We start from the raw sequence: 12,716 nt of genomic DNA, 5'->3' as shown, positions 1-12,716 counted from the left end.
ACAGGAACGTGAAGGAGGCCGGACTCTGTGGGTCTGCTTGTGCAGGAACTCAGTGAGTCGGCAGAAGGATGTTTGTGCCCCAGCTCTGGGCCTCAGGGCTGATTGGGGGCTGCTGTGACTGTCACAGAGGTTGTCTGCACTGGAGAGGATCCCAAAGTTCAGGATCCGTTACAGAGAGTCACTGAAGGGCGCAGAATGCTGCTGTAGGAAGGCTGCCCAAGTACATGAAAGTTCTGCTCATTCCTATCTGCTTTTCCTGTATAGAGTGCTGCACATAGCACTATGTACAACTAATCCGTCACGTGATTTGGACATCTGAGAGCCAGAATCACGCTTCCAGCAGAAGGGAAATGGTCCAAGTTCATGGAGAACAAATGATCAGAATAGACATCAAGTTAAGACCAAAAATTTTAAAAAGTCTATCCATCCCGAGTGTGGAAGGCCGACTGTGCCTGCCCTGAGTGACTCCATGGTGGATAGAAGAGAAGTTCTCTGGTGGTACATGAACCTGAGTTATTCCATCTTGTAAAGCTATAGTTTGCCATGAGCTACTCTATTTTGAGTATAAGAGCCAAGGTGGAATGACTCCATAGCTTGTTTACACAAGTAAACAACTATCATCTGTCCAGAACAGCCAGGCATAAAGGGGTAAATAGCTTTCTTTGCCAATAATCAAACTTGCCGAATCATATCAGGAACACCAGTCTCTGGAGCTTATCAACCTCACCAGATGCAACCTCCTTACCTAAGACCCATAAAAGGAGGGACCCCCCAGGACTGGATATGGCAGCACCCTGACCCTGTCACCTGGACAGGTGCTGGAACCTGGCCCAGGAAAATCGCCACAGGGATAAACCTGGGGACTTGGGACATGATGAGCATCCCTGTGGTTTCACCCTTCCTCTGTCACCCGAGATGTGCACCTGCGTGAATGCGCGTATGTGAGGGCTACAAGCCTCTTACCTCAGACAGTGGGAAGAGGCTGTGCCTGGTTCTGCCATTCCCCGCGTGTCAGGCTGTGGGGTGTAGCTGACCTCTTTCCCCCAGTTGTAAAAACGGGAATGGTGAGAGGTGCACTCTGGGTCTGGAAGGGCCTGAGGTGGTGCAGGAAGTGTGCGTCAAAGCTGGGTCTGAGGACTAGCTGGAGTCACGCTTCCCTGGGGGACATCATTACATCAGGAGTTAGCACTGGGTTGTAGAAGTCGGAAAAGGGAAGCCCTTTGTTATTTGTTGACAGTTAGCATTGAGAAACTGATAATATCCATGTTATCAACACATGCCCACAACCTGCATGCCAGGTGGACTGTGTTATAGTTGTATTTGGCTGTAATACTAATTTTTCCTTGGTTTCTGAAGCATTATCAGTTTATAAAAATCAGTTTATAAAAATTTTTCCTGTAGCTGCTTGGTAGGAGATCCGAAATCACCAGCTCTGTTCATGTGAGCTGAGAGGGAAATGTTTGTTTTTACATTGGTATTTTTCTTGTATTAGGTGATGAAACTTACCACATCCTCGTGTTATTGTGTATTTGCAGTGGTCTCGAGGCCTCTGTCAAGCACCGTGGGCAGGTGGGGTCATCGTTTCAGTCCCTCCTAGGAGGAAAGACAAGCCCAGGAAGGTCCTGAGGCCTAGGAGAGGGAGGGGCTGCCCAGGTGAGGCCCATGTCCTGCTGGCCTCGGCAAGGGAGGCTGTGACTTCAGGTCACCATTTCCCTGTGAGACAGCGCTTCACAAATGTGTCTCTGGAGGGAGGGGTAGAAGAGGCAGATCTGGACTGGTTTCTTGCAGAACCAGATTTTTTTCATTTTGAAAACAATAAGCAAAAAGAGACCCCAGGATGGTGACAAAACACTGCTTACTCTTCTGAGAAAACTAAAGAGAGGTAGAGTTAGAGCCAGGTGGTCAATGCATGTGTGTATGCTCATGCACATAGCGTGCTCATGCATGCCTTTGGTGTACAGTGCACATGCACATGTGTGTGCAAGGTGACAGTGGTAGCACATACAGGACGTGTGCCCTCTCTGCACTCTTGATGGATTTAAGTACTTGGTTTAAGACTGACATCTGGCTTGAATCCATTCATGAGGAGGGCATGCATGTTGCTGGGGCTACTGCTGGCCCCTAGTGGAGCAGGGCTGAGTCAGGAGCACACTGGGCTGGCCAAGGCCCGGGGCTCAGGAGCAGGGGGACCAGTGTCTGCCTGCAAAATGTCTTTCTCTTGATGATCTGTGGTCACCGTTACTCTTAGTAGGTGGCTGGTATTTACAAGGAAATAATTTTAGAGCAAATAACACACATAAATTAGCAGTCAAGTTAGTGCATCGACCGGCAGAATGAAACCGGCATCGCACCGGCGACTTGGCTAATAAACCACTTGCAACATTGCTGCTGTCATCGCCGTCTCCAGGAGTGGGAGGTCTTTTTGAAGTACATGGTTGTCAGTTCCCAGAAAGAGTCACAATTTGGTGGGTGCTGCTGACTGCCTGCTGTTCCATGGTCAGAAGTCAAAGGTTTATTGCAGAGCACATCTCGTCTGGTCACATCTAGTGGTCTGCCGTGGTTAGGGGGTGACAGGAAGCAGCGGCAGGCTCTGTCCCTGTGCCTGTTCTAGCAGTGCTCTGTCATCCGCCATTGCCATATGGAACTAGAACTCTGGAATGTGAGTCCTGGCCGGAGCTCTGCGTCTGCCCTGCCTCCTCCAGGTCTTCTGTGGGCGCTGGGTGTGCGCTGTGATGATGCTGGCAGTTGAGTGGCCACTCTCTTGGTCAGGACATGGAACAGTGCTGTGACGGTGTGGTTTAACTCCCCACCTGGCCACATCCTGTGTACTTCCAGTCCCGTCCTCCACCTTCAGGTCCCCTGAACCTCTGCACACCTGGGCTGGGGAGAGGTGGGAGGTAGCCAGTGTCTGTGGCTGGGGGGACTCCCTGGGGCTGCAATTAGGGGTGACTTGGGGTCAGGTGGGAGAGGATCGCAGGCATTGACTCATCTGGCCTCAGTTTCACGGCTCAAGCTGCTGAGGCGAGACGAGCCACATGCCTTTCTCAGGCCAGGTTGAGGCCATCCCGGCCTCCAGGCCTCCTCTCCCCCTTTCCGTCTGCGGTGCCAGGCTTTGCTGCCACCATCCCATTCTCTTATCACATTGGTTGGCACAGAGGCTGGTCCGGTGAAGGAAGATAGTCTTGGGAGTGAGATGGGAGTGGGGAGAAGGAAGTGGAGACGGCAGGTCAGGTCCTGGGTAAAGCAGGGGATGCAAGTGTGCTGGGAATGGGATCAAGGCATGAAACGCTGTCTTAAATGAGGTGACATGGTTATTTCAGAAAAACGGCCTCTTAGAGGCTGCCGTGGTTGACTTCAGGCTCTCTGGCCTCAAGAGTTTGCTCTAGTGGGAAGTTTGTGTGGGGCTGGGTGGGTGGGGAGCGTCTCCCCTGGGTCTCGCCCGGACTCCTGAGGAGGAGAGAACCTGAGCAGCAGCCCCTACAAGCCACTGCTTTGTCCTTTGGGACAGTCATAAGGGTGGAAGGACACCGTCCACTCCCATGAACTTTGGATACTTCTGTGCTTCTTTAGTTCTGGGTGGTATTCAGTCTTACATCCTCTGCAAATCCTGGTTTTGCGTAATTAATTTGAAGTGATTAGACGCTGCAGCTGTAAGTATTTCAGACCGACTCCTGAATGAGGAAGTCAACGGCTGGAATCTTTTAAGTCACTCTGGGTGGATTCCTTTGGAATCAACAACTCTCTCCACTTTCTTTTTCATTCATTCATTTACTCTCCAGCACTGGATACAGAGATAAATTCAGGGTTTCTTTCTTTCTTTTCTTGTTTACAGTTGTGACGTTGCTTTATCAGTTTATTTATTTTTTATTTTTTTATTTTTATGTTTTTTAAAGAGAGAGTGAGAGAAGAGAGAGAGAGAGAGAGAGAGAGAGAGAGAGAGAGAGAGAGAGAATTTTTAATATTTATTTTTTAGTTCTCTGTGGACACAACATCTTTGTTGGTATGTGGTGCTGAGGATCGAACCCGGGTCGCACGCATGCCAGGAGAGCACCGCTTGAGCCACATCCCCAGCCCCTATCAGTTTATTTTTTATGTTTCCATATTTTCATAAGCCAGGATTGAGACTTTACAATTAAGGGTAAGTTTATTCAGTGAAAATGACAGTCCACAAATTACAGGGTTTATAGCCACAAACCCCTTGGTCAGGGGAGGAAGACGTGTTCTTAAATTGGTAATCCCAGTACAGTGTGTCAGTCCTGAGGATCCTCATAGAATTGGCCTCCTCCGTGCCCGTCAGGGGCACTCCATGGGGCCTTCTGGAAGGGTCTTTGTGGATGCAGAGGATCTTCCAGTTGGAGGGGTGGGAGTGATGGCAGAGCTGCGGAGGTGAGCTTTCTTGGTTCTGTTTAAAGCGTGTGCTCGGAACACACCCAGTTTTTGTTGGCAACCGGGGCAGGTCCTCATCTGAGTGCTGAAGTCTTGAAGTCTCGAAGTTCTTGAAGTCTCCATGCTCACACCTTCACCTGCTTGCTCAGCGTACCCAGGGAAGATGTTCCTTGATGTCCTTTCTCTGTGTTCAAGATGTGCTCAACATTGAGGAGGACATCAGCCTTTGCCACCCCTCCCCCTGCTTTGAGCAGAGGCTTCACCACTGAATCGGCTTCCTATTTCACCGAGGCACCACGGGCACTTTGCTGGGTGGGGTGGAGGCATTTTGTGAGCAGCTCCGTGTCCTGTGCATCTTCTCTGGGGTTGTGGGCACCAGCATCCGACTCCTTTTCATTCATGCATTCCCCTGCCTCTCTTCCATCTGTGCCCCTGGTGGGCGCTTTGCTCTTGAGAGCATGGTGGCCTCTGCATGCCCCTTGGACTCCTCTTCTCCCTCGCTCAGTCCTTTCTCTTCTCTGTGGTGGATGCCATTGCCCACCCTCAGCTCCCCCGTGAGCCCTGCAAGTCTGTCCCAGCTGGGGAGGCATCTGCGTAGATGGACAGGCCCATGGTGCTCCCTGCGGCCTAGGAGCCGGCTGTGCCACCCTCCTGTGGTGAGGTTGGCCCAGCACACGCAGGGGTGTTCTCCTGGCTTCAGAGTGACCCTGCATCATCCAGAATGAACAAACCTGAGGAGCCTTCCTTGGGGCCCATGCCTTTCCCGAAGCTCTCGAACACGCAGGTGCATGGCCCTCAAGGCCAGAGTCTTTTCCTCTCACTGACTCTTTCCTTCTCTGTCTTTTCTGCCCAGGCTGCCTGCTTGACGATGGCCTTTGTGGATCGTCTGAGGCCTGTGTAAATGGTAAGTGAAGCTCCTGGGCCACTGCGGAGGCTCTGGTCTGCCTCTCCTGCCCAGCAGGACTCCAGGAGGCCCGACAAGCCTGGAGGAGGTGTGTGGACTGTGACGCTGTAGCTGCTTTGTGAGGGGGAGAGACGGTGGATGGAGTGCGTGGTGGGTGGTGTTCACATGCAGATGTGCATGTGCCCAGGGTCTGCCTCAGGGACACATGTTTTAGGGTGGCTCACAAGAAGCTCTGCAGCAGGAGGTGGGAGAGAGGCCCAGATGGGACAGGGAAATGGTGAGATGTGACCTGCTGGTGGCTTTTCTTCTTTTCACACTCTTCACCCCTTGGCTGTCAGTTGATGAGTTTGAGTTCCTCTTCTGCCAGGCAGGAGAGGCCGGGAGCATGGGTCTCAGGGTTTAGGTGGCTCAGGCCACAGGCACAAGTCCTACCAAGAGCCAGCTCAGGGAGGGGCTAGGTGAGTTGGTATCACAGGGTGGACATGTGCAGAGGGCTCCTCTGGTTTGACGAGTGGCGAATCTGGGCATTTTGCAGTGTGAACGTGGAAAGGAGGACGTGATAGCTACTTTTTCTGAGTGAGGCTGGGTCCCAGTGTCCCCAGGGAGTCACATGCAGGTTGATGAGCGATGTCCCCTCCGGTCTCAGCTTGCTGCTCATTGTCTGTCTGTAGATTGGGAGAGGGGGATCACTGCCAAGGTAGGCAGCTGCCAGTTACGGTCAGGCCCAGGCGCCCCTCATATTCACTCGGATCCTCTGCACAAGCAGAGGTACCGGTGGGGGACACTTTACAGAGGAAGGCACCACGTTGAGGAGTGGCCTTGCAGGGCCTGTTTATGAGTCCCAGGTGTAAATTTACAGCTTTATGTAAATCCGCTTTGGGGTTCCGAAAGACAATAAAAAGCCACTCTGCACCCCGTGGTGGGCCCAGGCCTGGCCCTGGAGCAGGAGTATCAGGCTGGGAGATGTGTGTGTTTGCCTGTTTGTCCTAGAGGCTCACATGGTGGCCAGAGGGAGGTTACCTGGAAATGGGGAGAATATACTGCAGACAGTGTGGAGCATTCTGCTGGGTGCTTTTTATTTTTGGCCGGGGGTGTTCAGTGACCTGGATTGGAGGGCAGGTAGAAGCTAGGTGGGTGGCAGGGTGGGAACAGGTGCTGGGCTCCTTAGAATGGCTCTGGGCTCTTTAGGATGTACCTGGTATAGCTTTTATTTGGAGGCAGCATTAAAAAATTATATTAAAAATGTTATCTGCCTGAACTCAACATGTTTACGATAAAGAAAGCAGGTGTGTGTGTTTAATCTAATTGGAGACATACTTAAACCAGCAAAATAAAAGCCATACCTCTGTCTTCCCTCCCTCAACAGAAAGCAGGCCTGGGCATTGTGCTGTGAACTTCCTAGGCTTTTCTTCATGAACCCCAGCTGCCTCCCTGACAGAATTCTATCAATATTATATTAAGATAGTAGCTTTGCTTTGGACAAGAAAAGCAGTTTGAATGTAGATGTAAACATGCAGCTTTGTGGGTCTCAGCAGACCACGTTTGCTGTCATCTTAATGCTCTCTTGGTCTAGAACACAGCAGAGCGAGCTGCCATCTCAGCCCTGTGAGTCTGCAGCCACGGGGAGAGGACAGCATTCTGCCTTAGCAGCCTGGATTTGTGGTTGTCATGGTGACTGCAGTTGAGCTGGACGGCTGGTTGGGCAGACAGGTATGGCCAGGCAGCCACGGTGAGGATGGTGCGGTGGCCATGGGACGGACGGCAGAGTGGTGTCCAGAGTGTTCTGCAGTGAGACACGGGCCTTTCTCTCCTCCTTCCCTTCCCTTCCCTGGGATTACAGGTGGAAATGGAAATCCCTGTTATCTTACTATGTTTTCAAAAAGCCCAGTGGATCTTGTTAGTAAATATTAAAATGTCTGTGATGCTTTATACAGAAAACCAAAAGATAAACATATTTACCAATTCATACCCATGAAGATGGCTATTATAAGAAAGCAGGAGAAACAAGGGTTGGCATGGCTCTGGGGAAGTTGGGAATGCAAATCGGTGCAGTGCTATGGAAGTCAGTCTGGCTGCTCGTTGGAAAGTTATAGACAGGTCTGCTACAGGAGGCCCACTTCTGGATGCACACCCAGAGGGATCGAGACAGGGACTCGGAAAGGTGCTGGCTCACCCTGGTCACGGCAGCATTATTCGCAGGGTCTAAAAGTGTGGACACCCTAGTGTCTGTTGATGGATGGACACGTGAACACAGTGTGGCAAGAACGCTGACACTGCTGCAGCTCAGATGGGTATCGAGGACGTGGGAGAAATACCAGGCCCCAGAGAGACAGTCAGTGAGGGTTCCACTCCCACAAAGTCCCTGGAGTTCACAGAGGAGACAGAAGGGAGGTTGGCAGGTGCTGGTGGAGGGGAGGGGAGATGAACTGTTGCTCATGGTATGGAGGTCCAGCTTGGGAAGGTGAAAGTCCTGGAGATGGATGGTGGCTGAGGTTGGACAATAATAGACCACTTAAAAATGGTTAGGCTGTTAGATCTCGTGTGATCGTATATTATTTTACTTGAAAGTTGAAAAAGAAAGTAAACTGAAATGATTTTGGTCATTAGAGAAAAACTGTTTTGAAGGTGCATCTTAAGACAAAGCACTTTTATCAATCTGGGAAAGAGACTTCAGATGCAGTTAATGCAGGTATCCCAAATGTTAGGAAAACAGGTCTCAGAGATTTTTAAAGTGGATTTGATTCCTTGGCAATAGCTGTCAATGGGACACATCCAAAAACAGGAATAGGTTTGCAAAGGTCAGGCAAAGGTCATCCTCCGGCTGGGAGGGAAATAGTGTCGCACACTGCCCATGGGAACACTAGTCAGCACGGCACCTGGGGATCCGCCTACCAGACATTCAGTGGCCTCGTGAGCTCTATAGCTGTGACTTAGTCATTTGATTTATAAGGATAAACTCCAAGAAATAATCCATAGTTCAAAATACCAAAGAAACTTCTAGTGCACAGTGATATTTATATTATTTTTGAAAACAGTGAACATATCTGAAATACTAAAAATTAAAGGTTTATTTTTTAGATGTTACATTCTTGATTCAAATATTAAAAAGGAAGTGTACAAAAAGTTATTTACAGCTGTTATGGTTTAGATTTGAGATGTGCGAGACAGTGCAGAAATCTTCCCAGGTGAAACGGTTAGATCAGGAGAGCATCAGTCCACAGAGGTGGTTACCAGGTGGTTCACTGCAGGCAGGTAGGGACGACTGGAGGAGGCGGGTCCTGGGGTGCGGTTTTGGGGAGTGGCGCTCACTGTCTCTCGTCCTGGTTGCCATCCTGAGTTGCTTTCCTCTGCCAGGCCCTTGCCCCAGGATGTCGTGCCTCCCCTGGGGCCCAGAGCTGTGGAGTTAGCCACCAGGACTGACCCTCCTGAGCCAGGATGAACTTTTCCTTCTCCACCTTGTTCTTGTCAGGTCTTTGGGTCGCAGCAGTGGGAAAGCTGACTAAAACAATATCATCAGAAAGCGCAGATGGTAGAATGTGAAAGGAGAAGCTCAGGAAAACTGAATGTGTAACATGAAAGTTATGCAAAATAGGAGTGGGGAAGAGGTAAGAGAAGCACCCTGGGCTGGTGTGATTCCTGGAGGAGTACTGCCTGGCACGAGGGTCTCTGGGTCACTCCCCAGCACTGTGCACACAGACGCCAAGCTGGGAATCGACGTCTCTGGGCAGTGACTTATTTTATGTTTATGAAACTTTTCATCTGAGCATGTGTCATTAAAAGAAGAGAAGTGGTGAAGAGGCGCCAAAGGAACCTGAGTTGAAAGTTTGATGCCTAAAGACAAGCACCTGGGAACGGAGAAGGGCCTGGTGCAGGAGGACACACAGGGATGGCTTGGAACAACCTGCCCCATGCAGAGCGGGGACCTGTGGACTCCAGACGGAGGAAGTGAGAGGAGAGGGCCAGGTTCCCGTGGAGGGAGTAGAAAGCACAGTGGTAGGGACGATGGGCCACGTCCAGCCTGCTGGCTCTGGCTCAGTGGCCAAGGCTGCCACAACCCGCACAACCCCGAGCCTGGCTCTGTGGGCTGTTTCGGGGCCCAGCAGTCCTTCCAGAGGTGGCAGAGTGTCAGCTTGTCAGCAGGCCCCAGGTCCGCCCTGCACCGAGTCTGGGCTGAGTTTGACAGTGGCAGGGCTATTGGTGCTCTGGTGGCAGGCCTGGGGCCTCTGCAGAGTGGGCAGCCCTGGCTGGTTTGACAGCAGCATTGTCTCCCATCCCTTCTCCCCTGGAAAGGGGACACCAAAGACAGAGGTCCTCTTAGAGGGAATATTACCTGACCGCAGGGAACCAGGTGCCGATTCTTACTTCCACATGGGTGACCCTCAATGCGTGCGGGGTCCCTGGATTCCATGTTTGATGCTGTGTCTTGGAAGTGTCTGGAAGAGACAGACATGGAGGCAGAGGTCACTGTGCAGTGGGGCCTGCAGGCCCAGCGTAGAAGCCTGCAGTCCGCATAAAGTGTGTGGTTGCCTGGAGCCAGCAGGGAGGGTGGTCAGGGGCCTGCCTGTTGAGTGGAGGCTACCAGAATGGAGTTGTAGCAGCTCAGCGCACACTCACCTAGCATGGAGCCAGCCCGGTGCCCTCAGCCTCGCAGGTGAAGGGGTGAAGAATGTGCTGTGTGCCCGGTGGCATCCGACTCAGTCAGAAAGGTTGAGATGATGGCATTTGCAGGTAAGTGGATGGAGCTGTAGGGCATCCCACTGAGCAAATGAGGCAGACTCAGGAAGTCGAGGGTCAGTGCTTTCTCTCATGTGGAAGCTAGAGAAAGATGGGACTCAGAAGGGGCGCAGGGACGTGGGAAGGAGACAGTTGAGTGGAAGGAGGTGAGCCCAGGAGAGGGAAAGGACCAAGTTAGGCTGTGTGGGTCTAGGGACAGATCACAGCACACAGAGCCCCGCCTGCCACAAGAGGAGACGTTCTCTCCTCCTCGGGGAGAGGGGTTTCTCACCCTCCCTGGGCTCAGAGGCTGAGACCCTGAAGCAAATGGAAGACGGACAAGAGCAAAGAACCTACATTTATTTAATGTTTGTTTTTTGTGACCTGGAGCCTTCAAAAGTGGAGACACCAAGAAACGGGAAGCTGAACTCTCCTGGCATCCCGGGAAGTGTGGCTGAGGGCACACAGGCTCAGAGAGAAGGACGTTCCTTCCTCGGGTCCTGGGAGGCCACAGGGAAGAGGGCGGGGTTCTAGCTTCTTCCACCTGCTCCTGCTGTTGGCTGGGTGCCAAGATGGATAGTTTTAGGGTCGAGGGTCCTGAACCCTGTCAGCACAGACACGACATGTTAATTCCCCAAAGCATGTTTATCTGTTTGCCAGGAAAGTGCCTGAATCATCTGTGACTCTCAACACCTGACTTAGAAGGCTGCATCCCTCCATCTCCTTAGCCCTCTGGCCAACCAGCAGGGTCACAGCTGACACGGAGGCAGAAGTCTCAGACTTACCCCTCTGTTTTAGAATCCCCACTGAGCTGCTGGTGCCAAGGGAAGAGTTCACAGTGTAATAAGTCCACAGCGCTGCTTTTGCTACCTCAGCAGCAGGGTTCAAAACAGTGGTGCAGCTTTGCTGATGGCTCAGCTGACTCTTTTTATGATAGTTTTGAGACTGGGCCTCACTGTGTGGTCTAGGCTGGCCTCCAGTTCCTGGGCTCGAGGGATCCTCCCACCTCAGCCTCTCGAGGACTTGGGACTCAGACCTCCCAGCCCCATAGATAGCTGGGAACTAGTCCTCCGTGTGGCCACCTCAGCCAGGTCTCAGCGGGGCAGCTCCAGAACCTCCAGCCTTCTTGCCTTTTCAAGCTGCCTGGTGGCTCACAATTGCAGAGTGAATCCGACCGTTGCTTCCGAATCTCTTTTTCATAGGATTCCAGTTGTTGAATTAAAACTTCGGTTTTTTCCAATGCAGCAAAACAGAATAGCTGTGTTTATCAGATTTGCCACAGCATGCCAGGTCACCCGCTGAATCACACAAGTGGTCGACAGACCCAGCTTGGCCTAGTAAATGTGAGAATTTTAAAAAGATTGAGAATTTCTAACAGAAGTATTTATTTGATCTTCATCCTTGAGACCTTGAGAAAGCTTTAGAATGAAAAGAAGAGGAAGAGGGTGAGGTGAGTGCCATCAGTTAATAGATGACATTTAGAATCTGCATGATCTTTGCAACAGCAAGGTACTTTTTTGGGTACTCACAGTAATTCCACTGCCCTCTGAGTACACGCTTGAGCCACCTCATTATTGTTAATCAGCACACTCCACTCGCAATCTGACCACACTGGCTCATGGTGACAGTTAGCACTGCGTTCCTGTTGATTAACAAACTAAGGCAGTAAGGGTGCAGGCAGTGAGTGATGCCATGGGGTGATAGTAATGGAAGCTAACACCATGTAACACTTGGTGCCAGGCATTATGTCCGGCACCCTGTGGGCTCTAACCCAGTCTCGACTCCTCATGAGGTGGAGTTGCTGTTGTTCAATGACGCCCGGGACTGGGAGGTGGACACAGGTTGTGAGTGGAGCATCTGGGCCCTGGACAGGCTCCTTCCTGTCATTTACCCTTGAGAATAAGCCAGCAGTTTGGTGGTCAGGCCTGAGTTCTGGCAGCTGCTTCTCCATGTGCCTCTGTCTCCTGGGTGAGCCATACTGGACAAGATCACTGTGTGTTCCATACTGACCCCAGTTGCTGCCCTTTGCCTTGCTGAGAGGGTCCGGTGACATGACGGTCTCCAGAACTTTGTGAAGATTTGGTGTGGCATGCAGGTGGGAGGGTGGCCACAGGAAGACCTGTTCTGCCTGTGTCCCTCTTTGAGGTTCACTTTCAACTACAGAGGATTCAGAATAGTCTGACAAAAGCGGTCACCTCCGAGCTACTGGCATGTGGCCAGGAAGGCATTTGGGCTGTCTCCCTGAGGTCAACTGCCCACTGTCCTGTTGAGATCTGGCAGTCGAGACACTGTGGGACCAGGTCCAGCTCCTCACCCCCAGGACAGAGATGTCTGGGTCCATTTGTAGCTCAACCCGAGAGCAGATCTGAAGTCGAGGGCAGCAGTGGGAGTGGAGTCTGTGACCGTGTTGGGCAGAAGCAGGGGTCCTTTGGCCCCCTGCCTCGGGAGAATGGCTCAGCCTGGGTGCTGGCGCTCTTCCATCCTCTGTGCCACCTACCTGTCCACTGTCCGTCAGCTGCTGATGCCCTTCTCTGTTTTGGGGGTACCATATCCCCTGGCCAAGCATGGGGAGAGGAGAGAGGCATACTCAGGGCACCTGGCTTGGCTCCCTCTACGAATTAGGTGGGGACCAACAGAGAGAGATGGTGGGGCTGCATGTTGTGCTGTTCAGTTCCTTTTCTTACTGCTCCTGCAACCTGCGTGGGGCCGACCC

At 51.8% G+C, this 12,716-nt stretch overlaps 1 protein-coding gene across 1 annotated transcript in view; it reads left to right on the top strand.

Annotated features, from left to right (window-relative positions):
- The window catches only part of PTPRN2 (protein tyrosine phosphatase receptor type N2), a 944,635-nt gene that overhangs the window by 52,422 nt on the left and 879,497 nt on the right, over window positions 1-12,716 (top strand). Inside the window, exon 2 of the mRNA XM_081285260.1 lies at window positions 5,240-5,290. Within this exon, the coding sequence (XP_081141386.1) occupies window positions 5,240-5,290 (51 nt within the window). The remainder of the gene's footprint in view (window positions 1-5,239; window positions 5,291-12,716) is intronic.

Source organism: Spermophilus citellus (assembly GCF_964194105.1).
Source record: "Spermophilus citellus genome assembly, chromosome: 3".
In the NCBI taxonomy this organism is placed as follows: Eukaryota; Metazoa; Chordata; class Mammalia; order Rodentia; family Sciuridae; genus Spermophilus; species Spermophilus citellus.
Note: the sequence above shows the minus strand (reverse complement) of the source record. Positions and strands in the feature narration are given on the sequence as shown.